Source organism: Molossus molossus, unplaced genomic scaffold, assembly GCF_014108415.1.
Source record: "Molossus molossus isolate mMolMol1 unplaced genomic scaffold, mMolMol1.p scaffold_m16_p_22, whole genome shotgun sequence".
NCBI classification, from domain to species: Eukaryota; Metazoa; Chordata; class Mammalia; order Chiroptera; family Molossidae; genus Molossus; species Molossus molossus.
The window spans coordinates 15,027,919-15,053,506 of record NW_023425358.1 but is presented as its reverse complement, the minus strand read 5'-3'; the positions used below and the strand labels follow the sequence as shown (position 1 = coordinate 15,053,506).

The 25,588-nt window shown below is 51.0% G+C and overlaps 2 protein-coding genes across 9 annotated transcripts in view; both read left to right on the top strand.

The window, feature by feature from the left end:
- The window catches only part of TANGO2 (transport and golgi organization 2 homolog), a 32,824-nt gene extending 21,212 nt beyond the window's left edge, over positions 1-11,612 (top strand). Inside the window, exons 4-8 of one of the 4 annotated variants that reach the window (XM_036276890.1) lie at positions 517-631; positions 3,492-3,562; positions 5,957-6,110; positions 7,527-7,631; positions 10,014-11,612. In XM_036276890.1, the coding sequence (XP_036132783.1) occupies positions 517-631; positions 3,492-3,562; positions 5,957-6,110; positions 7,527-7,631; positions 10,014-10,134 (566 nt within the window). In that variant the 3' untranslated portion in view covers positions 10,135-11,612. The remainder of the gene's footprint in view (positions 1-516; positions 632-3,491; positions 3,563-5,956; positions 6,111-7,526; positions 7,632-10,013) is intronic. The other 3 variants (XM_036276889.1, XM_036276888.1, XM_036276891.1) reach the window with 3 other exon arrangements.
- A 4,773-nt stretch (positions 11,613-16,385) lies between these two features.
- Positions 16,386-25,588, top strand: part of DGCR8 (DGCR8 microprocessor complex subunit) — a 41,227-nt gene continuing 32,024 nt past the window's right edge. Inside the window, exons 1-3 of one of the 5 annotated variants that reach the window (XM_036276170.1) lie at positions 16,386-16,483; positions 21,123-22,120; positions 22,578-22,737. In XM_036276170.1, the coding sequence (XP_036132063.1) occupies positions 21,401-22,120; positions 22,578-22,737 (880 nt within the window). In that variant the 5' untranslated portion in view covers positions 16,386-16,483; positions 21,123-21,400. Of the gene's footprint in view, positions 16,484-16,616; positions 17,458-20,341; positions 22,121-22,577; positions 22,738-25,588 lie in introns of those variants that run through there. The other 4 variants (XM_036276171.1, XM_036276169.1, XM_036276172.1 and 1 more) reach the window with 4 other exon arrangements.

The following is a 25,588-nucleotide window of genomic DNA, read 5'->3' as shown; positions in this document are numbered from 1 at the left end:
TATCCAATGCTTGCAGAGCAGGTGCCCTTGGGAGGACAGCTCCATGGACACTTATTGTCCCTACTGAAGATTTTTCCCCTTATGCTGAACTGCCATATGGGGGTATAATGGAGAAAAAGTTTTTTTGTTTAAAAAAACATTTTTTTTTCTTTATTGATTTTTAGAGAGAGAGGAAGGAAGAGGGAGAGAGAGATAGGAACATCGATGAGAGAGAACATAAATTGGCTGCCTCCTGCATGCCCCCCACTGGGGATTGGGCCCACAACCTGGGCATGTGCCCTGACCAGGAATCAAACTGGCGACCTCTTAGTGCACAGGTCAATGCTCAACCACTGAGCCACACTGGCTGGGCTGGGGTATAAAGTTTTTTGAAAACCAACAAAAACAGTTCTCTGTCCCAGCCTCCTTGGATGACAGGTCAGTGGTCTGTTGCTGGCCTATGTGGGACCATCAGTTTCCCCAGAGAGAGGGACTAAGCCTGCTGCTTCAGCCATGGGTGCCTATTTCTGCTCACAGGTGAACTTGTGGCCCAGTTTCTGACCACAGACATGGACAGTTTTTCCTACTTGAAGAAGGTTTCTACAGAGGGTCACCTGTACAATGGCTTCAACCTCTTAGCAGCTGACCTGAGGTGAGTCTGCTGGGTGGGGGTGGCAGCCCACTGAGTGTGCCGCAGGACCGGGTTGTGGACTCAGCAGGGAGTAGGGTTCCTGCCCCACCACTCAGCTTGGGGTGCTATGGCATCTGTGGCAGCCTCTTCAGGGACATCACTCCAGGTGAGCTTGGTGAGCATCCCGAGGGCCGAGTTCCACCCCCAGACCCACTATTGGGACTTGGGAAGCAGAGCTTCACAGTGGGGCTTCCTGTGACAGTATGAGGGCTGCTGGCTCCTGCTGTAGAGAACTGGAGCATGACTGCAGGGTGCTCTCTACCACAGGGTGTGCCCATTGGCTACACCCCTCTGCCCCCGGGTCCTCTCACTATGTCTATAGCTGAGGAACCCCCTGTTTTTGAGCCATTCCTCACTTGCACTGCTCTCTGGTGGGCAGAGGTGCCCCAGGCTGGAGAAGGAAGGTGCAAGCACAACTGGCAGCAGTCCTGGAGCACTCTGGGGCCCCACAGTGGTTGGGTGCTATTGAGCACTGGGGCCCCAAAACAGCATTTTCAGGGAGCTGGGTCTGAGTCGGCAGCATGGCTCATGTTGGTTTCCGTGAGGTGCTTGGGGGCTGTGAGATTCAGGAATCAGGTTGCTGGGATCCTGCAGAGGGCCGTGCCCCTTGGAGAAGTGGCTCAGCATGTCCTCAAAGCCACCCTTTCGCCTGACACAGCCAAGCTCAGACAGACAGGTGTCCTGGCCACCACCACTGGTGGTGCAGTGGGGCCGGGGTCACCTGGTGCCGTGCTGGAGTCCCATGTACCCCTGGAGACAGCAGCTGCATCTGGCTGGGAAGGGGCACCGTGCTCATTTCCAGTTGACACTGGCTGCCATTGGGTTGGGGCCTGGTTTCTCAGTGTGTTTATTTCTGCGGTGCCTGGGCCTGAATCCTCGCCTCGGCTCCACACCAGCTCAGGCACCAGCTGCATAGTACTGTTTACGACATCAGTGTGGCCCACTTCCCACTGCAGACACTGAGCCCTGAGGTGAGGTAATTATTGGTGCTTGGTTCAGGTTAGGGGGAGAAATGCGGCACCCTTGTCCTCTGGAGGGGATCCTAGAGTCTGTGCCCTGGCCATCAGTCAGACACCGGTGGTTAGGGCAAGGGAGTGTTCAGGGTCTGCATGCTGGGTGCCAAACTGCCACCTGTCCCTGTGTGCAGACAGATGAGTTGATGCTGTTGAGAGTTTCAGTGTATATATATGGCAGAATGTGCTGGATGAGGGAGCAGAAGTGCTATGGCCATGAAGGGAGGCCAGTGTGGAGAGGCCCTAGCCGGCTGCCTATCCCTCTGTTGTGTGAGGCCCTTGAAGAGCAGTCAGTCAGTTCAGGTGTCAGTATCACCGGGCCCTGGTGGACTGGGTGTGCTGGGCTCCCACCCGTGTGAAGTGCAAGTTAGATGTGACTATAGGAACTACAGGAGTGTTGTGTGTTTTGCACTTCAGCAAAGTGAGCATCCATCTTACACTCCCTCCCTACTGCCCTCTCCTTTCTCCTCTCCTCACCCCTTTTAAAGCCCCAGAAGTTGGTGGATACTTCTGCCTGGGGAGGTGGTCAGTGCCCCATGGTTGGCTCATGAATGGGTGCCCATCCTGAGCCAGCCTTCTTTTACAAGGGCAGATCCAAGGGCCTCTGTCCCACCCCGGGAGTCCTGCCCCTGCCTCACAGATAGATGATTGGTGTAGAGGCTGCAGTGCCCCATAGGAGGAGGGCCGAGCGTGTGGTCTGTTGCTGGCCCTTGCTGCCTGGAGCCCTCTCTCTCCTGCATTGGACTGCTGGGACCTTCAGTGGCTCCTGGAGGGGAAGGAAGCCTCCATGCCAGTTCAGGGATCACTTTGCCTGTCAGTAGTTCTGTGTATGTCTGACCTGGCCCAGGAGACCAGCCCCTTGGCTTCGACACTGGCAGGACTTGGTGCTCAGCAGCTGTGTCAAGTAGCTGGGTGATGAGGACCACATGCTCTGAGTGGTTGCAAGAATGGGCAGGCAGTCCTATAGGTGGGAGGCTGAGGCATGGAGGTTTGGTTCCCTGAGCAGCTCTCTCCTAGCTTCTCTGGAGGCCACAGGGTTAGGGCCTGCCTCCCTGGACACAGCCAGCTAGCAGCCAGGGGAACTGAGTGGGTTCCCAGCACAGGCCAAAGGGTAGAAGGAGTCAGAGGTTAGAAAGAGCCAGATGGCGCAGGGACTTAGAAGTCAGCCAGCAGCCCTGGGGTGGGTACCAGGAGGGGTTCAAGACCAAGAAGAAGAGAGTGTTGTTTCTGTCATAGTCAGTCCTTGGGTCAGGCCCCCCTTCAACTGACCAGGCATGGTGGGAGTGGAAGCCCAGTCCTTCAGGTCCTTATGCTTTATTTCATTTTATTTTTTTGTTGCTAATCCTCACCTGAGGATATTTTTTCCATTGATTTTCAGAGAGAGTGGAAGGGAGGGAGGGAGGAGAGAGAGCGAGAGAGAAAGAGAGAAAAAAACATTGATGTGAGAGAGACACATCAGTTGGTTGCCTCCTGCACCTTCCAGGGATCAAACGTACAACCTGAAATCGAACCTGTGACTCTTCAGTGCATGGGCCGACACTCTAACCACTGACCCACACCAGCCAGGGCAAGTGAAGTCTTTTAGATATTGCTGTTCCCAGGCCAATGGTTCATGTGATGAGCCAGGAATCTTAATGACCCTGCCTGCAAGTCTGAGGGGCTGGGGCCCTGACTAGCTAGCTGGCCACTGTTTCTGTGCTGGCTGTTGGCAGGGGAGTTGGGGATAGGGCTATGGAGATTGCCAGGCAGTGAGGGGTCTGCACTCTCTGTGGCCCCTGATGTGAACTTCTCTGCTCTCCTGTTCACAGCACAGAGAAGGGCGATGTCATCTGCTACTATGGAAACCAGGGGGAGCCTGAACCCGTTGTCCTGGCACCAGGTGAGCCTGCTCTGATGGGTGGTGACAAGGTGAGGGCTGCTCCTATGGGGACACCTCTGTACTTTTCAGAGACTAGGTACCCTTTAGTAGATTTTGGTATATTCACAAAGCTGTGCAGCTCTTAATAGCATTGCTATTTAACACTTTCACCACCTCAAAAAGAAACCTTACCCATTAGTAGTTATTCCCATTCCTCTTCCCCATCCCCTGGCAACCACCAATTTACTTTCTGTCTCTGTGGATTTGCCTATTCTGGACATTTTACACCGATGGAGCCATGCAATGTGTGGCCTTTTGTGTCTGGCTTTTTTTACTTAGCATGTTTTCAAGGTTCATCCATGTTGTAGCATGAATTAGGGCTTAATTCCTGTTTATGACTGAATTATATTTCATCATATGTATATCCTACATTTTGTTTCTCCATTCATCCCTTGATGGACATTTGGGTTATTTCCACCTCTTGGCTGTCGTGGATAATGCAACTATGAACATTTGTTACAAGTTTTTGTGTGGACACGTTTTTATTTCTCTTAGTATATACCTAGAATTGCTGGATCATAAAGGAACTGTTTAATCTTTTGAGAAACTGCCAAACTGTTTTCCAAAGCAGCTGCACCATTTTACATTCCCACCAGTATATGAAGTTCCAATTTCTTCACATCCTTGACAGGCGTTGTCATTGCCTTTTTTTTGTTTTGTTTTGCATTTATCTTCAGATAGAGCAGGAGGGAGAGAGAGAGAGAAACACTGATGTGAGAGTGACACATTGACTGGTTACCACCCACACGACCCCAATCAGAGCCGGGGATGAACTGCAACTGAGATATGTGCCCTTAGTGGGAACCAAACCCGGAACTCTCTGGTCCATGGGCCGATGCTCTAACTGCTGAGCCAATCTGGCCAGGGCCATTGCCTGTTTTGCTTTTTTTTTTTTTTATTACAGTCATCCTAATGGGTGTGAGGTGGTATCACATTGTGGTTTTGATTAGGATGTCTCTAATGGCTGAAGATATGAGTAGCTTTTCATGTGCTTAATAGCCATTTCTTTATCTTCTTTGAAGAAATGTATATTCAGATCCTGAATTGAGTAGTTTGTATTTTTATTATTGAATTGTAGTTCTTTATATATTATAGCTAGTAGTCCCTTATCAGATATGTGATTTGCAGAAATTGTCTCCCCTTGTGTGGGTTTTCTTTTCACTTTCTTTTTGGTCAGAAAAATGACCAACAAGTAAGTTTTGAAGTGCATCATTGTAAATTTTGAGGATGTCCACTGATATATTTTTTTCTTTTGTTTTTTTGTGTGCTCTTGGTGTCAGAGCTAAGAGATCATTGCTTAATCTAAGGTTGTGTAGCTTTTCCCTTATATTTTTTTCTAAGAGTTATATAGTTTTAACTTTTACACTTAGGTCATTGGGACATTTTGAATTGATTTTTGTGTATGGTGTGAGGCAGGGGTCCTAATCCATTCTTTGCATGTGGCTACTCAGGTACCCTGCACCACTGAGGAGTCTACCATCATTCCTGGTAGATAAAGAACAGTGATACCCTGGGCTGGTGGCATGGCTATGAGGGCCTGGCAGAGCCAGCGCTGTCTTCCTTCAAAGTGGCTTAAGACACACCATACTTAGTCAAGATCCTGCCTGGAAAGTCTAGCAGCAGGAGAGGGTGGCGGCTCCCTGTCTTCAGTGCATCTTTCAGGATGCATGACTCTGAACTCACCTGCCCCCGCTGCTTACTGTAGCCTCTCCACCTCAACACCATGCCTTTTTCTCTCTCTCTTTTTTCATTTTTATTTTTTTATTAATTAATTAATTTATTTTTGTTACAGATATTTCTCCTTTTTCCCCCACTGATTCCGCCCTCCTCCTCCTTCCCCGCCCTGTCCCCAGCTTTGTTGTCCATGTCCATTGTCCATGCATACCTGCATATAAGTTCTGTGGTTTATCTCTCCCCATCTCTCTCTTTTTTGACATGAGAAACCCTTTTCTTTTTTGTGATGCCTTCTATTAACCACTGAGAACTTGTTCTGAGAAACTTGTGTCAAGACCTTAAGGCTCCCCCAGCCAGTGTCCCTGCCAGCATTAGAGGAGACCTCCCCCTTTCCTTTGCCCACTTGGATTTTTGATGGCTTATTTCTCATTTTCAAGGCCATTTGGCCTCTATGCCTTGCCATCGTCTGCTGGTGCCTCACCATGTTGAGTTTTTCACCTCTCACCATGAAGATGGGTTGGGAATACCTATAGAGAAGAGACTGGATTCTGGGGCAGCCTGGCCTCAGTGCCCCCAGCTGTATCCTGGCACCTTGCCTGGTGCTGGGTAGGTGGGTGGGAGTTTACTCTAAATTCAGACAGTGGGGCCTTTGCACTGGTGGACTGACCCCCCTCCCTACAGGGACATACGGGCTGAGCAATGCACTACTGGAGACGCCTTGGAGAAAGCTGTGCTTTGGGAAGCAGCTCTTCCTGGAGGCTGTGGAGCGGAGCCAGGCGCTTCCTAAGGATGTCCTCATCACCCAGCTTCTGGATGTGCTCAACAACGAGGAGGCGTGAGTGGGTGGGTCTTGCTGGGGTGAGCAGAGTGTTCCCCCATCACTGTGGCCCTGGGGCAGAGAGACAGGCAGTCTCTGCTGCCCTGTGAGGCCTGTGGAGGTGACTGGGGCTAGCTCCTCAGCTGCAGGAGAACCTGACATATGCTGACACGCTGTCCTCTGCCCTCCTCCCACCTGTCCCTATGGACAGTTAAGGTTTCTGATGGGGGCTTCTGATGATGGGAGATGGGGCAGTTGTGGGCCAGTGTGCTGGGAGCTCGGTGCTTTTAGAGCCTGATGTGGGTTTCGGTGGTGCTCAGAGTAGCTAGAGGCTCCCTTCTGTTTGCACACAGGAGATGTGGCATAGATGGACCCATCCCAGATATTTCCTGGAGAAAAGTTGTCTCTGACCTGACTTGCTTGAGGCATTTCAGAGGTCTTTGCATGGGGTACTTGCCCCAGGGACACCACCCTCTGGCATATTGCAGCCATCCCAGTGGGGGCGGGGTTGGGAGGTGTGTGTCAAGGTGCTGGCCAAGCTACCTTCCTCCCACACAGCAACACAGCCCACATGGCCCTCCTCTAACCCGCTCAAGCTAGGCCAACGTCCTGCCTAGATGCCCAATGGCCTCTTAGAGGAGCCACCACAGCCTGCCTTTCGATTCTGTCCTTAGGGCCCCTTTCTGCCCCTTGCTCACCCTCCCTCTCCTCTCTGAACCATGAACCAGGGCATAGCCTCAGCATAGCAGACCCCCAAGGGAAGCCCCTGCCTGGGCCTGCCTGGTGACCCATGCTTAGTTGTAAGTCACTGTCTGTCATCCCTGTTGGCCCATGACAGGCCCTGTCTGCTTTCATTGACAGTGTGGCCCCAGTGCCAGCCATAGTGGTCAGCAAGCTGCAGGGTTTGAGTGGGCTCCTATCATGTGCAAAGATGCCCCTAGGGCACTTGTTGGGATAGGTAGGGAGCACATGTGGCCAGGTGACTGTACCTCTCAGCTGGGCCCTGCCCACAGTGGCCCCACTGACCTAGGCCTCACTGAGAGGGGAGGGTAAGCTTATTTCCGAGGTGGCTTCTGTCCCTCTGTAGAGGACCCTGCACAGCTCTGACCAAACAGACCCCAGGCATTTTCAGATTCACCAGAACCTTCCCAGCACTGAGCTTATTGGTGCTCATGTCCTCGGAGTCCTGAGCCCTGGGTCCTGTGTCCTGGGAAAGCTCCTGGTGGCCCTGGCAGGGGGAGCTGTCCCAGTGATCGCTGTCTGGTTGTCCATGTCCAACAATGGAGTTCTAAGTGAAAGCCTTGACAGAGATTTGAGCCCTTGAGCAGAAAAGTGCACGAACTAGACCTTCCAAGGCTGGCGAGCTCCTTGGCACTACAGGGCTTCGGGCAGGCAGCGGAGGGGCTGGTGGTGACCCCTCCTCTGTTCTTCCAGGCAGTTGCCAGACCCGGCCATCGAGGACCAGGGCAAGGAGTATGTACAGCCCATTCTGAGCAAGTACTCGGCTGTGTGCGTGCGTTGCCCAGGCTACGGAACCAGGTACGGTGGGCTGCTGGGTATATCCAGTCCTGTTCCACAAGAAACCCGGCCTTACCTGAGCTTTGTGGATTCCAAAGCCTCTTCCTTATTTAAAAGTGGCTGCCATTTCAGCTTGTGAGGCTGTGGGGTGAGCAGATGCCAGCTCCCAGGGGTGCTACAGACCAGGTGCAAAGTCCCTGAGGCTTCCATTGCTTCCCAGGAGGGGGTCCTAGGCTACCCCTGCCCTCTTACACAGCCACAATGGGGCCGAGATGGCATTGGGCATACTCATGTCAGCAAATCCCTGTAAGCCTGAAGAGCCCACTGTCTGGCTCTTCCCTTCACTTGCCCTGCTTCCCTGGGCCTGTCACGTTCTTTGCATGATCATGGTTGAGATTAGGTCATCTCAGCCTGGGATGTTGCCTTATCCCAGGAAGGGTGAAAATGCATTGGCTGCAAGGTGAAAGTGTCCAGGAGGGAGAAGCTGTTGGCATGGGTGTCTGCTGTCCCAGCAAATTCCTTTCCTGCCTCCCTCCCTCCTGGGTGTGGCGCTAGGAGGCCTGCCCCACCTACATGGCTCCATCAGAGGGCAGTCCACATGCTGTAGTTGGAGGTAGCTGGGATGCACAGAGGAGGATAGGTTGCTGCTCCAGCCAGGATGCTTTAGGAGTGCTGCTGCCATTTGCCTGGCCCACCTGGCCTGGAGGAGGAGCACAGCCTCATGTACAAGCCACCTCTGCCCAGGCCAGTGGTTCCCCTCCTTCCTAATGCTGTGACCCTTTAATACAGCTCCTCATGTTATGGTGACCGCCAACCATAAAATTATTTTCGTTGTTACTTCATAACTAATTTTGCTACTGTTATGAATCGCCATCAGAAATATGTATTTTCCGATGGTCTTCGGCGACCCCTGTGAAAGGGTTGTTCGACCCCCAAAGGGGTTATGACCCACAGGTTGAGAACTGCTGGCCTAGGCTTAGCTTGCATCAGGCCCCATGGGCATCAGCCTTGTGTCAGGTTGGGGACCTACAGTGACTGTGATGGATGGGCCCTGCCCTTGGGGGCCCATGGCCACCAAGGACTCAGGGATGAGGTGTTCAGGCTGTGACCAGTGCTGAGTAATGTCATCAGCAAGTCACACATATAACTGGTTTTTGGGTTCAGGTCCTTGAGATTGAGTGAGCCAAGCCCCTTCTTTCCCCACAGGTGGGAGAGGTTGGGTTATTGCTACCTCCGTGCAGGTAAGGAGGTGGTTCTCCCAGGATGTGAGCCAGCCTTGCTGTGGTGACAAGGCTGAGGCTCTGCTGCTGATGCTGAGGACATCAGGCAGGGGGATGGACATGAGAAGTCTTGGGCGCCAGCTGACCAAGGAGATGGCAGGCCCGTTCTGAGTCTTCCATCCTTCAGGAAATGACAGTTTAAAGCCCTCTAACTGGGGGATGGGATGGTGTGCAGGGCCAGCACAGTGTGAATGCCCAGCACTGATGCTCCAGGGCCCGATGATGCTCCCGGGCCCGAGGAGGGTTGTACACTTGAATGGCAGTCTCTTTGGTTGGACCAGCTTTTTCCTTGGCAGGGGCATCTTTTCCCTCAAGGCCCTCCTCCATCATAGGCTTATTTTTGTGACTAAATGATATGCTCATGTTACTTGGTGCATGAGGCAAGTGCCAGGTCTACTCCCTGTCTGGGTGCATGGCTGCTGGGTTTTACCCTGACTGGGACCCCCAGTTTTCACTATGCATGTGCCCACTCTGGGTATCAGCCTGCACTGGATCTGCTTAGGAACCCGGTGCCTGCTCTGATCAGTAGGAGACAGATGCTCAGTGAATATTCATCATGGGGAGGGCAAGGAAGGAGAAAGGGTGTGTTGGAGCATTTGGGATGGGGTAGTGGGGGGTGGCAAAGGAGAACACAAGGGAATTTTCTAGATAAAGAGGGCCTGGTCCCCAAACAGTTGACAGGTTGACTTTTTGTCAGAGCTGAGTATGGCCGAATGTCCGTAGTGTTAGGCTGTTGTCTGAGAGCCCTGGGAAAGTGCATTGTCAGCCCAGGGCTCACCCTGGTTAAAGTGATGGGTGGTTTGGGCTTGTACTACAGAGAATGGGCAGGGCAGGCTGGGGTATTTCAGAGTGGAGGCAAGAGGACTTGTCAAGCGTGATCCTGTGCACCCAGCTGAGGAGCTCTAGGCCCACCAGGCTCAATGCCCAGCTACCTCATAAAGGTCCCTCTTCTCCCCACCACTTTTGCTCATTCGTGGCCTACCTCTAGCCATGTGCCTAGCATAGACCCCAGTGGTGGTGGGCTTTACCTTTCTGCCTCAGATCTGACCTCAGTTGGGGCTCTGACAAGTGGGCAGGGGGCTGAGGGCAGTGGGCTGAATATGGGCCATGTGCTCTCTTTCAGAACCAACACGGTCATCCTCGTGGACGTGGATGGGCACGTGACTTTCACAGAGCGCAGCATGCTAGATAAGGACCCTTCCCGCTGGGAGACCAGCACCCATGAGTTTAGGCTGCAGAGCTAAGTCCTACCCCTGGGTGTGGCCAGCAGGCTCCTGTAAGGCCCTGTCTTGAGGGCTGGATGGGAACTTTTCATAGCACAGGCACTGCCTGTGTGTGACTCGGCCAGTATCCCTCAGAACCAGGGCCTTCTGATTTGTGTGTGATCTGTCTGTGTCCTTGTATCCAGCTTGAGGTCCACCCTTATGCCAGTGGGAGTGACAGAGTCCCACAGCCAGGTCAGGGGCAGGTCCAGGTGTGCTGTGCATGTGTGAATGCACCTGGCCCTGCCCCCTGCCCACGCATAGAGACACACACACAAGGCATATGCTTACAAACATGCCTACAGGTGCACAGGCACACATGTACACCCATAGGGTACACACACAGAGGCACACAGAGTCACAAGCACAGGCAATTATATGCGCACACATGCAGGAATACACATTTTCCCAGGCATACACACACATGCTTATGCCAGATAGGCAGAGGTGTGCCTCTCACACCCACACACACTTCTGGCCAGTGGGTCTTTGCTTTGATCAAAACAACAGGATAGATCTTTGTTTAAAAGTGTCCCCTTTTCTCCTGGACATAGTCCAGTTCCTGACAGCCAGACCTCCACTTGGAGGAGAGACAGACCACATTTGGAATAAGGAATGAGGAAGAACCAAGAAAAACCTATTCTCATAACAGAAGCACAGTCTGGTTGGTGGATCTAGTGGTTCTGTGTGCATGGCACTGTCTTGTGTGTGCTGGGTACCTCAGCAGATTGTGAGGCCCTGCCTGCCCACTGGTCGTGGGTTCTGGGCAGGCCCATCTCAGCCAGGGGACACAGCTGGCCCTTGCCCATCCCTTCTCCCTGGGGAACCAAATTTCACAGGAATCTGTACTTGAACTTGAGATGTTGATAATAAAACTCTGAGGTTGTGGTGAGTCCATGCAGTCCAGGCTCTTAACTTGTGTGATGGGGACAGATGGAGCTGTTGTGTGCGAGGGGTTGGGGGCTGCTTTCCCAGCCTGCGGTAACTCTCATGGCATAGATACTGGTACAAGACTTTCCACTTTTTTCTTTGCTCACAGTATCCTGAGTGCTATGGGGGTCCTTGGGCAGAGGCTGGGGTGCGAGAGAACCTGTGTATAGGACAGAGTAGGTGCTGAGCTGAGCTGAGGAGCCAGGGATTTATGCAGGTTCAGAGCCCTTGAGAACCCCCTGAGGGAGTAGTGTGGTCAGACATGCACAGGTGACAGGGTGGGTTTCAGATTAAGAGGGTAATGAAGTCTGTCTCAACCCAAGGACTGGGGTTTTGGGCAAGCTCTTGGGAGTTCTTGTCCCCATCTGGGGCTAAGCATAAGGGGGTCCTGTATGTCCAGTTCCATGACCCAGGCTTCCTTCTGCCTCTATAGCTGACCCCCAACTTGGCCTTCTCAGAGAAATGAGAGCTGGAGATGGGGTGTGGACCTGTGTCAGGCCCAACTTGCCTGCTCATCCCTCCTTCCTCCCCACCCCTTAGGGGCCTGATGCCCTCCTTGACTTACTTTAAACTCAGAAGAAAAGTGTATGAGCAGAGTCAGGCTTGAAGGGGGCTTGCATAGGTGACATAGCCCATGACCCTAGGCCCAAGAGGAAACCATCCCCAAGTCCCTCAAGTGTCTGGCTGAGCCAGATGAGCCAGGCTCCTAGCTCAGGCACTGCTAACGCTGACATCCTTTGCCTCAGTAGGCTGCCCCACAGCATGGACCACTGCCCCACACCAGTACCCACCCTGGCCAGGCATGTCCACCATCATGGGGCACCACTCGGCTGGATGCAGAGCCATTGAATAGCCTCCAAAGATGTTTACCTCTGCCCCAGGGGTGGGGTATCGAGGGAAAGCTTGCTTACCCTTGTCCAACCTGCCCAGGACTTCCCAACAGCTTGGGTCCCCTGAGGAAGGGGCAGCTCAAGGTGTAGTTCTGTGATTGTTAGGGGTTGAATTTTGTGCCCCCAAAAGATATGCTGTAATCTCGACCCTGGGACCTCAGAATGGGACCTTATTAGGGCCTTTATAGAGGTAATCAAGATAAAATGAGGTCATTAGGATGGGCATAAACAAGTATGACTGGTGTCCTTATTAAAAAAAGGGGGGAAATTTGGACATGGACAGACATGCACACAGGAAGAATGCCCTATGAAGAGAATAACTATGCTGCCACACGCCAAGAAATTACCAGAAGCTGGGAGAAAGGCCTGGAACAGATCCCTTCCAGGCACCTTTAGAAGGAACATGGCCCTGCTGTCACCTTGAGCTCAGACTTCAGGCTTCAGAACTGTGAGAGAATAAATTTTTGTTGTTTAAGCACTCGTTTGTGGTACTTTGTTATGGCAGTCTTAGCAAAATAATATAATTGTGACCTTCATTTTACAGATGAAGAAACCAAAATTTAGGTATACATAACAGTCGCTCAGTCCCCAGGGCAATGGGGAGACAGAGCCATGAGGCCAGGAAGGAGCACAACGAGAACAAGATGGACCTTGGAGTGCCTGCCCCTGAGGGCCCACGGTCCTCCCACACTGGTCTCACTATTAGCATTCTGCCTGAATAACTTCTCTCCCAAATATCCCAGCTGTACTCTCCATCACATCCTGCAGGCCTTTGCTAATGTTTATGGTTTTGTTTGGAGGCGCGTCCCATTTAAATTTGCAATTCCCCCTGCCTTGCTCCCTGCTCTTTCACTATGTTAGTTACTATTGTCTGACAGATTATGTATTTTGACTGTTTCTTTTGTGTCTCCCTGTCAGGAGAGCTCCAGGAAGTCAAAACCTCTCCTTTCTTACCCACCTCTGTATCCTGATGCCTAGGCCAGGTAGATATTTGAACCAAGGATGGCAGTGCTGATGCTGCCCAAGTCTTAGTTTATTTAGGTCAGTGTCTTGAAGTGAGGCCCCTATACTGTTAGAAAGGTATATGCGGACCCTAGGAAGCTGATGCCTTCTAGAAGCACTTCTGACATACTATCTATCCAGGAAGGCCTGGGCCTGACGTTAGCATGCCTTAGCCAGTCCTCTCTGCTTGTCACCAGATGTATTTGATCCCTGAGTCCCCAACACAGGTCATCTGGGTGAATGGGGAATTCATCCCTTTCTTCGATGTCCCTTTTCCCAAATGAGCTTCTTTGGCTTTCTGGCTCCAAGACAGCCAAGTTGAGGTATGCTGGCATGGAGGCCAGCAGTATGGGGCTGACTGATGCAGAAGAAAGTCTATGAGCAAGAATGACCAGCTCAGGAATGCAGCCTGACCTTAGGTCTTGTCCTGGCAGGCCTGGGCTCCTGGCCTTTTGCCTGCAGAGACCCCTCCCCAGTCTTTTGATAAGTTTTGTCAACCAATGGTCATTGGTACTAATTCAGTGCCAACAGGAATCCCTAATTTGGGGTACGGTGAAGAAGGAAACTTTATTCAGTACAAAGCAGTGCAGCTGTGAAAATAGCACAGCTGTAGCAACAGCCCTAGAGCCTGGCCTCTCTAACAAGACAGCTCCGCTCGGTGCCATCTGGGTGTTTCAGCTCAGCCAGGGAAACACAGTCTCCAGTCTCAGATGATAAGGGAAAGTATGCTCTCTGAGCCCAAGGGGAGCTGGCTTACATAGACAGAAATCTCTGCTCCTGGTCCCTGATTGGTCTGCCCTCATGCAAATATGGACTCCAAATCCTTGCACTTTGGTTGGTCCAAAAGGCAGTCCTGATTGGTCAGAATAGAGCCACTCTGATTGGATGGGGCTGCACAGCTCCAATTGGACAGGGAAAACCTCAGTCCTATTGGTTAAAATAGGATTTTAGGAACTCCTTCATAAGGGCTGGCTCAGATAGCAGAAACAGTGCAGGCAGGCAGTTCAGTGCTGGCTTCTCTGTGAAGCAGTTTTTATAACAGGCCCCTATGCAGAAATGGCTGCTAGGCTGTTTTTTAAAATTTGAGCCCAGTTAGCTACCAGGAGCCCTTTTTAGTAGGTATATTTTTTTCTCAGGGTTCACAGTTTGCATGTGTATATATTTGCTGTTGGCCATGATCACTTGATTAAGGTGACAGCAGATGGCATCATCCAGACACTTCAGCAGAGACCTGGCTCATGGGTGAGCCAGGCTGAGGTAGAAACACAAGCCCAGAGGGAAGTTTCCAACCTCAGCTGGAGTTCCAGATTTCAGGCTTCAATCTTTGTGAGTCTAAGGCTGGAGCCAGGTGGGGACTGTGGGGGAGGTCCGGTGAGGAGGGTCCTTATTCATCATCCAGTTGGTTCCTGGCCTTGTGGAAAGCTGTAGGGTGCAGGTCTGAGGTCTCCATTCTGACTGGGGCAGGTGGGGCCCCCAACTCACCAAGCAACAAAGTATGTAGAGGTGGCTATGGCTGAGTGGTGGTGTGCCAAGAGTTCCCATGGGCCCTGACTGCACTGGGCCAAGGTCGGCAACTGGCCAAGTTTGGGAACCAAACCCTCATGGGGCTCCATGTCCACTGTGAGGTGCCTAGTGCTGACCACTGGGACAGCCAAGTGAATGGAAGGGGGCAAGAAGGGAGGGAAGGGCCTGAGCAGGCTTCCAGTTTCCTCACCTGCGATATTCCCTCTCCCTGCTTTTATTCATCTTTTCATTTTGAAATGATTTCAACTTGCTACAAACTTCAAAAAATAGAAAAAAGAATTCCAATATCCTTCATCCACTTCCCCCAGATGTTAACACCTTACCTAACCACAGTAAAATTATTACAACCAGGAAATTAGCATTGATACAATACTATTAACTGATCTATAGACTTCAGTTGAATTTTACCAATTGCCCCACTAATATCCTTTTCCTAAGCCAGCGTCCAATCTAGGATTCAGATCCCACACTGCAATTTGTTGTGTATCCTTTATTTTTTATTTTTATTATTTTTTTCTTTATTGTTTTTAGAGAGAGAGGAAGGGAGAGAGAGAGAAAGATGGAAACATTGATGAAAGAGAACATTGATTGGCTGCCTCCTGCATGCCCCTCACTAGGGAATTTGGCCCACAACCTGGGCATGTTAGGAATTGAACCTGTGACCTTCTGGTGTATGGGTTGATGCTCAACCACTGAGCCACACTGGCCAGGCTGTTGTGTCTCTTTTCATCAAAGATACCTCCTCAGTGTATGATCTTGACACTTTAGAAAAGTACCAGCCAGTTTTGGGGTAGAACGTCTGTCCTTCTTTTGAGTTTGTCTGATTTTTCTTCATGAGTACATTCAGGTTTTGCCTTTTGGGTAGAAATACCAAGTGAAACATATCCTCCTCAGGAGACACACTATTTGCTCCTTTCCTGGTGCTTTTTCCCCCTTTTTTTATTGAGGTATAATTAATATACAATGCAACACGGCCTTACAATGTATAAGTTGATAAGTTTGGATGTGTATACATTTGCTGGTGACTTTGATCACTTTGTTAAGGTGGTGTCTAAGGATTTTCCACTGCAAAGTTACTATTTTCGATTTGCAATTAGTATCTTGGGAGAGCATCTTTGGAACTCTGTAAAACACACCCCAACACCAGTTTCTCAAACTTTTGCTCACCTTTTTTAGCATCCATGATTTTTATCTGAAGCAGTTAATGTGCTGTCTGCCAAGTGGGATATTTCCTACTTCCATCATTCTTTCTATATTTATTTACCGAAATTCTGGTCTAAGGAAGAGCTGGACCGTCTCCATTTACTTATATCCTCCCTCTCTTGAGGCTCCTGATACAGAATTAACAAATGGAAAAGTGCCAGACAATTGAGGAGACCTGTTCTTTTTATCCTAATGATTATGTTCTGTGATTTTAATTAGAAAATTTCTGTGTTTGGACACTCGCACTGTCTAAACTGGGGACGGTCAGATCCTCGGACCACCAGAGCGCCCTCAACTCCCGGCGTTCCCATGCTCCCGGGTTCCCAGCATCCCCCGTGCCCCCTCCCCGTTCCCGGCGTCCCCCGCGCTCTCCTGTTCCCGGCACTCCCCGCGCGCCCCGTTCCCGGCGCTCATCGCGGCGATCGCCCTCCGCGCGACGAGCCCCGCCCGAGCTGCGACCGTTAGTGTGGCCGCAGCCTTAGCTTCTGGTCCCGCCCGCGAGGCTGCGCTATTGGGCCGCGCGCCGAGGCCGCGCGAGCCCTACGCCGCCGATTGGCGGCCTCCGCAGCCCGCTTCGTGCTTTCCCCAATGCGGGACGGCCGCGCCCAGGGATTGGCCGCGCGCCGCCAAGGCCCGCCCTCCGCTCGCCCGCGCGGCAGGCGGGTCCCGCCGACCGGGGAGAGCCTGGGTGGCCTTTCTGGTTGGCGGCGGCTGCTGGACTGTGAGGGTCTCCCTATTGTGGTCGGGCTGCGGGCAGCTCGGGCAGGCCGCGGGCGCCGGAGGTAGGTGCTGGGCGCGAGGGGCGCCCCGCGGGCCGGGCGGTGGCTGCGGCCTGCGCGAGGGCGCGCCCTAACTCTCTCGGGCGGAGGGCTGCGGCCCGGGTGGCACGGCACGGCGGGGCGGGGCGGGTGTGCGTGCGTGAGGCGGGCCTGGGCACACGGAGTCTCGGCCTTTGTGAAGTAGTAGGGCCGCGGGCCTGGGAGAGCGCGGGGCTGGGGTCCCGCCCCGCTGTGAGGTGGGACGGTGAGGAGCTGCGGCTGGGGGGCGGGCCCTGGCCCAGGTGGTGCCGACGCCGGTCGCTTTCCGCTCGGGTTAACAGCGGGAGAGTAAAGAAACCCCTCGCTCTGTGGGCCCGAAGCCTTAGCATCGCTTTCAGGCGGGAAAGGTATGAATGTGGTAGTGCTCTCATAGGACCCTGCGGGAAATCTGAGAAGTCGCCCAAGTCTCTTTTTCTCCACTAAATGCTCATGGACTGAGTATCACGTAGATAACCGGAATGTGGTTTTGTTATAACCATGATCGTGGTAGAAATAAATTTAAGGTGGCAACCTGTTGCCAGGGATACCTGTCAAGTATCATCTGATGGACTTGGGTTGCTCATGGTAGGATTTGATGTACCGTTTTTGCATGCTTGCATGTACCTTGTTACTTGATGCTCGACAGTCCAGTCTAGTGCTGGTGACTGCGAGGCCAACCACTAGGATGGGACGCTCTGTTTCCTGGCAGCAAAATGGACTTCTCAGTCACCGGGCTGCAGGCAACTCTGTCACCGGCCTTCGCTCACCAAAGGGAGTGAATGGCCAGTCGTGGTGCTGCCTGTGAGTACAGGATATGAGGCCCGTTGGAGGATGACAAAAGGAATGGATGAGGTCATACTGCTGCTGGGTTGGGCGGGAAGCCGAAGCTGGAGAGGCTTGACCTAAAGGCAACAGCCACTGCATTGTACTATCACAGCCGATGCCTCCATGCCAGCCCAGTAAGTGGACTCCAAAGAAGGGTGCTGTCTAAGTGTGTTGGTTTTACCTCTGTGTCAGGGATTCAGGGAAGCCAGCTGTGAGTTTGCTGCTGGCTTACTGGCTACTTGGCAAACAAGGTTTGCATCCATGTGTTCAGTTAGCTGAAGCAATAGTGAGGCCAATGACAGGGTGAACCACCCTTTGAGCCCTTTATAGCCAAGCCAGGCACTGTGGGGGCAGTTCCCAGTCTTGTTTTATAGTGTAATCATGACCTTGAGGGTAGGAAACATGGCCTCTCTTAGAGTTGCCCTCCCCTCCTTGGTGATCTTAGGTGATCTTATCTTATCCATCCTCCTGGCTTTAATGCCATCTCTCCTTGACATCTGCATGTCCATCCCCAACCTTCCATCTGAGTTGCAGTCTCACCTTTCTGGCTGTCTCTTCCACATCTCTCTGTGTTATTTTGATGCCAGGTATCCATGTCCAAACTTCAACCCCGTTCTTTACCCCAAAACACTCCTCATGATGCTTTCACCATCTCAGTGCATGGCAGCTCTGTTCTTGAGTTTGGAGCCACCTGGATTCCTCTCAGGCCTCTATACAACCCACAGGACCATTTCTCACCACCTCCGGCTTAAGCCTGGTAAGCCTCTTAATTCTTTTTGCTCTCACCTCTGCTCCTCTCAACCTCCACATAAGTTCTGGGCATAGAATGGTCTTTTACATTGCAAGATAGTGTAAAACTAAGACAGTACAGGCTGGAACCAGCTTGCCTGAGTGGTAAAACAGCTCTATCACTTCCTAGCTTTGACCTTGAGTGAGTTGCTTAACCTTTCACAGTGCTGTGTGAGCACTGGCGAATGAAAAAGCATGAAGCGATTAGAACAGGGTCCAGCTGAGAGTTGGCTGCCACTGCTGCCCTTGGATCATGTGACCTCACTGCTTGGACCCTTCTGTCCAGTGGCCCATCTTAAGATAAGAGTCAGAATCCTGGTCTTGCTTGCCCTCACAGACTTGGCCTCTTCTCATTCCCCCTCGGCACACTGCTCTCACCTGCCATACCACACTTCTGCCCCAGGGCCTTTGTTCTTTTCTGTGTACTTGGAATGTTCCCTCCTCACACCCCCACTACCCACCTGACTCTCTTTACCTTCCGATGGACACTGGCTGTGATGTTTTTACTGTATACCCTTTCTGAAGCTGCCTCCCCTTTCCCAATTTCTTGCTTTGTTTTATCTTGAGCACTTTTCCGTTTTTCTTAGTTGTTACTTAACTGCCTCTTCTGCTAAAATGTGAGCTCTGTGGGGCAGGGATTTTGTCTCTCTGGTGTCCTCAGCATATAGGATAGTGTGTGTGCCACATGGAAAGTGTTCAGCAAACACTTGTTGAATGAGTAGAGAAAGCTTACAGAGGGAAAGTAAGGAACTTGTTCAGGACTGCCCCACTGTGGGACTTTGCGCGTTGAGCTGCTGCCTCCTGGGGCTGGGCAGGTTTCCTGATCTCTCAAGGAGTGCACACTTTTCTCTCCATAGCTCTCCAATCCCACCCTGTGTGCCTCTTCAAGGCCTCCCTCACTGTCATCTTTATTTTGTGCTTCTACATGGCTGCTTCTTAGGCTTTTAACATGGTAGCAGGTGTTCCCCATCCTGTATTCCCATTTGTCTTCAATCCCTCCATCTCCTCATGTCTTCTTCATTTTCGCTTTTTTTTTTTTTTAGCCCCCAGAGTCACAGATTGGCTCTAGCTGGAGTCTGGGTAGACCAGATACTTAGGGGTTTGGTCCTGGTCTGATCTGTGTTCTGTAGCCCTGGACATGCTGACCTGCTTGTCCTTCTTTTAAAATGATCTTTCTTGGTTGCCAGGAGACTGATCTTACTCCACTCCGTGTTCCTGGCCTCTGACTGCAGCCTCCTCAGTGTTTACTGTAGTTCAGCCTTTATCTTTAGTTATCTATGTGCTTCATCCTTAACACATTTGGGGGGGTGGCGGTTATTGTGTTAAGTTACCATTGAAACCAGAACAGTAAGGACCTCTTAGAATCTTAGAAATAGAGTGATCATTGCCCTTTCAGCTGTGTCCAGGTGGTGGGGACCTTGTCTCTTATTCATGGTAGTGCCTCCCTTGGAGTAGACAGCCAGTATTTGTTGAATGAATTGATTAAATCTAAACAAGTCTCTGGTTTTTATGTTGTGCCACCTTCCAAATACAACCACCATACTCTGTCACTTCACTGCAAACTTTTTAAACGTATGGTATCTGCTGATTCCTTTCTGTGCATCCAGTCACGCTTCCCCCTGTGCATATATAGGCCTGCATGTGCATATCTGCACTGTGTGTGTATACCTGCATGTGCTTCTGCTCTCATGCCCAGGTCTCCTGCAGACCTCTGGGTTTTGGGTTTTGGATCACCCCTCTGAGCTTCCTTCTCAGCCTCATATCAGCCCTTTTGTTGTGCTTCCTCTTGAGTGAAGCTTCTCGCTGCATCCTCAACTCACTTCTTGTTCTGTGTTCCCTCTCTGGCTGGCCTCTCTTCTTTGGTTTTGACGACTACCACCTTGCTAATGTGTTCAGGCCCTTTTTCTCTGGGCCGCAGTTACAGAGCTGTGGCCTCAGCACCTGTTGGACAGGTCCACCTGGAGGCTTCATCTGTTTTCCTTTGTGGGCTCCTGTTGGAATGATGGAACACATGTGTCCCTCCAGGGAAAAGCCTCATTTGTTTTCAGTTCCCTCGTCTGTGCCCTCCACCTCTACCCAGTCAGCAAAGTGGTTAGTTTGGTGTCTTCACTGTTCTTGAAGGCACCCTGTTCCTCTTTCATACCTTGGCCATCTGGCCTAGAGGACTTCTACGGCTTGGGTCCTGGGACTGTGCCTGGCACAGCGGTTAGTCTCCTTTCTCAAATAGGGATTAAACTGTGGCATGAGAGTCACCTCACCTTTGGTGGCTCCTTATTGCTCCCAGGATGGAGCCAGGCTCCAGATGGTACCTAGAACTCCCTGTGCCTTGGCTCCAGCTGTCTTCTGCAGCTGCCCCACCAACCCTGGCCTGGCTCCCTTCCCACAGCCACCACCCCCTCCTCTACTGGGAACAGAACCACGCCACCTCTGGCGACTTCAGCACGCTGCATCACTGTCCCGGTCCACGTGCCACCTTGTGGGCCCAGGAGAGCCCTGGGGTTCCAGGGTAGCAGAGCGCCCAGCCGTACCTCTGAGGCCCTAGTGCTGCAGAGTTGAGCTGAGGGTCTCGTGCTCACCCTCTGACTGACCCAGCCCTAGCAGGTGAGTAGATTGATGTTGCTCTGATGGCCGGAGGGAGGCCACACACCTTATGTGTGTTCTGGAAAGGGCAGCCTTGCATCACATGCTTGCTTAATAAACTGAGCTAGTGGAATGCTGCGGTGAAGTTTAGTGTAGTTTTTTTTATTAATCCTTTTGAGCCTTAAGATTAAATATTGATTTTATGCTTCTGAAGTTGGAACTATTGTGAACAATTAATAAAATATTTAACTTTGGATTCACTATCACTTAGGTTCTAAAGAAACAAAGTAAAGGTAGTTTGTTTTAAAGCCTAAAAGGTTCTCTTAGGCAGTATTTTCTTTGCTATACTGTTAATAGCACTTGACTCTTGGTATCAGGGAAGAAGAAGGTTTCTGTCATTTTGTGACGATGTTTTTAAATCTCTTTGCAGGTAGAAGAAGAAAGGTGCCACTTTGGCATGAAGACAGACTCGCTTAGTCGTCAGTCATTTAAGCTGAGTGCATTGTGATTTCCAATAATTGAGGCAGTGGTTCTAAAAGCTGTCTACATTAATGAAAAGAGCAATGTGGCCAGCTTGACTAAGCCGCCAGCGTGTGCAGCGCGGGCAGGACGGCACCGGGTCTCGACGGACTTGTGCATGTTAGCTGTATAGATTTATGTAAGGTTTTTAAAAACTGGTCTTTTAAAATAGTATAAACCACTTTTACTATGGAGACATATGAGAGTCCCTCTCCTCTCCCGCGTGAGCCCGCAGGAGAAGCGGTGATGGAGAAACGTGCTTGCCCCCTCCAAGTGCTGCCCCGTGAACAGTCTCCACCACCTCCCCTGCAAACGTCCAGTGATGCAGAGGTAATGGACGTTGGCTCTGGTGGTGATGGACAGGCCGAACCCCCTGCTGAGGACCCACTCAACTTCTACGGAGCTTCTCTTCTCTCCAAAGGATCCTTCTCTAAAGCCCGCCTCCTCATAGACCCGAACTGTAGTGGCTACAGCCCGCGCACCGCCCGGCACGCACCTGCGGTCCGGAAGTTCTCCCCTGACCTTAAGTTGCTTAAGGATGTAAAGATTAGTGTGAGCTTTACCGAGAGCTGCAGGAGTAAGGACAGGAAGGTGCTGTACACAGGAGTGGAGCGCGACGCTCGCACGGAGTGTGGTGTGGCCCTTAGCCCTGTCAGTGGAGACATGCATGCTTGTCCCTTTGGCGGGAGTGTTGGTAATGGGGTAGGCATAGGGGGTGAGAGTGCTGATAAAAAGGATGAGGAGAATGAGCTGGATCAGGAAAAGAGAGTGGAGTATGCAGTGCTCGATGAGTTAGAAGATTTTACTGACAATTTGGAGCTAGATGAAGAAGGAGCAGGCGGGTTCACGGCTAAAGCAATCGTGCAAAGAGACAGAGTGGATGAAGAGGCCTTGAATTTCTCCTACGAGGTATGTCGGTGACCTCTCCTTTGGAGTGCTCTTAACAAAACCCAAAGAGAGGTGTTTGGGAACTGCAGCATCTTTTGCAAGCTGATGTTGCAGAGAAAAAAAGCCCATATGAGGTGGACTAACATTAATGTGGAAAAGAGACAGCTATAAAGAGTCCAGATTTTTAAACTAATGAAAAGTTGGGCTGACATGTTGGCTTTGTACCTTTTACCCAACCTGAGTTGGAAAGTGTTGCTGAATCGCGCTCCCTGCTGGTGTATGCGCCTGGACCAAGCCTTTTGGCTTTAGTTGTTGGTTTCATCCTGTTTGTTTTTCAGGTGACCATGCACCATAAGGGCACTCCTAGGTCCCCTGGAGAGTGCCTCATTTCCGTATCCATTCTCATTAGTGTTAAGCTTGCCCATGGTGCAGGAATATAGGTGCTGGGGCCGTGGTGTCTGAACAGTATGTTTTGCAGGATGATTTTGACAACGATGTTGATGCTCTGTTGGAAGAGGGCCTTTGTGCTCCCAAAAAGAGGAGAGTGGAGGAGAAATATGGAGGAGACAGTGACCATCCGTCTGATGGAGAGACAAGTGTGCAGCCAATGATGACCAAGATTAAAACAGTACTCAAAAGTAAGTTGATGGGTAAGAAAGTAGTGAGTGTTTGCAGGGCAGCAGAAGTGCAGGTTTGAGAGCCTTTGGGGTACCAGACAGTCTGGGCATGCTTTTGAGGGCAAGATAATTATGTCTGATGAAGGGGAAACACAAGACATAAGGACACACCCAGAAGCACTATCATACCATGTGCAGATTATGGTGTGTGCTGTGGAAACCACAGAGAAGCTGGTGTCTTGCAGAGGAACTGGGAGGGAACTTCTGATGGGGTAGAGGGTGGACCGCTGAGGAGGGGACATTGGTGTGTTCTGGTTGATGACAAGACAAGCAACCAGTGTGCGTGGAGGCTGAGGCCAGAGGTAGGTGCTTAGCATTCTGGCAGGTGAAGGTCAAGGTCTAAGTTCTAGACACTTGCTCTTGGGGGAAGCCACTAGAAGCAAGCAGGTGTTCAAAACAAAACAAAAGATGACATAATATGTCTTATTGTAGCATAATTGCTCTCGATAAAAATATTAAATTTAATGATTTAGTTTTTAAAACAGATCTAGAAATATGTTTTTTAAAAGTTAAAAGGATACTGATAACTTGGGGAAAATGTATCTTTGTAGCTGGGGGAAAAGAAAAAAGCAGGCAGGTGTTACACAGTTTTTATCTAAAAGCACAGCTCCTGTGGCCAAAGCATTGCACATATACTTCGGGTGGGTAGGGTGGGAGCTCCTGGGGTATAGGTGGAGGTGTTCTGAAGGTGCAGGCAATGGAATTTACACTTGGATTTGAGGACAGTGTAGAGAGTAGTGGGCAGAAGCCCAGAGTTTTGTTCTCACAGCTCCTTTGCCAATGCAGTGCTGGTCTGGGAGGAGTCTGTCAGTTTCTGTCAGTCCTGGCCTGGAGGCATCTGAGTGTCCAGGTGGAGATCTTGGGCTGGGCAGTTGAAGTGATGCATGGGGACTCAGGTGGGCAAACAAGTGACACCTCAGGCTGAGGGGCAAGGTGCAGAACGTAATGAGGTGTGACAGGAGGAAATCGGGGGGCAGCTGGTATGCAGTCTCCCCTTGCTGTGTAATGGATGTGTCAGTGGCAGGCATGTGTCTACCCATGTTGACTAGTGGTTGAAATAGGGCAGGTGTTGGGTTCATTGATAGCAGATGGGGATGAACTTGGGTCTTAGCTTCTGAGAAAGGGTTGAGGGACCATCTTCACATTGGTGCCTCTGGCATGTTTGCTCTGTACTCTTTCTGTGGTCTCAGCAACCTCATTCTGAGCAGGTCAAGTGTTCATCCTGAGCAGTGCACAGGTTAGCAGTATGCCTGGCCACTCGACCTACCTGCATGGACACTGGCTTTCTCTTTGCAGCCTTCTCCACCTAGTAGCCTTCCTGGCAGTGGTACCTCTCTCCCAGGAGTTGCAGCTTGGTCCTCATGCTTACAGGCTGCATATGAGCAGCATGTGAGCCCTTCAGACAGCCAGAGCAACTTTATGACCACTCATTGTTATAAATGAGTGGCCTGGATGCACCTGTGTCCTGTGTAGTGCTTAGCTTGTATTTCATTTCCTTCTTCTGGCTTAGCCCAAAGTTGGTGTAAGGTAGTTCTTTGGCCCTGGCTCCCTGGAGAGAGTGCTTGTCAGGGTTTGTGCACTTCTCACCTACTGCACTCCCTCCCAGGGGCCATCCTGACACCAGCTGTCCAGTATCGGCCACTGTGGGTGTAAGGCCTAGAGCCCCCCTTGCTGGGTGGGGACCTGGTACTAGGGTGCCACTCCCTTTTTCATGAGATCAGTGGTGCTGTTTTTATTGTGTGTGTGTATTTTTTTTTTTTTTTTTTGCATTTATCTTCAGATAAAGCAGGAGGGAGAGAGGGAGGAAGAGAGAGAGAGAAACATCAATATGAGAGAGACACATCGAGTGGTTGCCACCCACATGACCCCAACCGGGGCTGGGGACAAACTGCAACCGAGTGCCGTTAGCGGGAACCAAACCTGGGCCTCTCAGGTTCGTAGGCCAGCGATCTAACCACTGAGCAAAACTTGCTAAGGCCATCGTGTATATATTTTTATAGATTTTGTTTGCTTTTTTTTCCCTTTTGTTTCCAAAAAAAAATTTTTTTTTTTTAATCCTCATCCGAGGACATTTTTCCATTTTTTGTTCAGATAGAGTGGGAGGGAAAGAGAGGAAGAAGAGAGAGAGAGAGAAACATCGATATGAAAGGGATACATCGAGTGGCTGCCTCCTGCACAACCCAACCAGGGTCGGGGACAAACTGCAACCAAGGTACATGCCCTTAGTGGGAACCGAACCCGGGTCTCTCTGGACCACAGGCCGATGCTCTAACCGCTGAGCCAAACCAACCAGGACTTGTTTCCAAAATTTTTAACTTGATTCCAGTACCTGTAAGAAAATTAAGTTTTAGTTAAATCTTTGCCTTACGTTTTTCCCAGCAGCTGGGGCTGGTGTCAGGTGGATAAAAAGTCTTGAGCTTTTTCTTGATGATTGCTTATAAAGCAAGGAAGGGGTTGGGAGTAGTGTTTTAAAGGTAATTTATTTAGAAGCTTAGTAACCTGAAGTAGTGTTTTATGTGCTGGTGAGAGTTTCAGCTTAGTTACAGTGAAGACTTGTCCTGATCACAGGGGGTAGTATTCAACAGTTATTAGCAAAGCATATCCAGTCCCCAGCGTGCTTTTGGCCACAGCCTAGGCAGGCAGGTGAGCAATCTAGTGTCCTCAGTGCTCATGAGCTGTGGAGGCAGCCTCTGAGGTTCCTTCGGGCACCACATGCTGTTCTAGGCCCAGCAGTACAGCGGTGAGCAAGGCAGGCAGCTCCCTGCTGTCACAGAGGAACTTAGATTCAATTGGTTCAACCCAGATAAAGAAG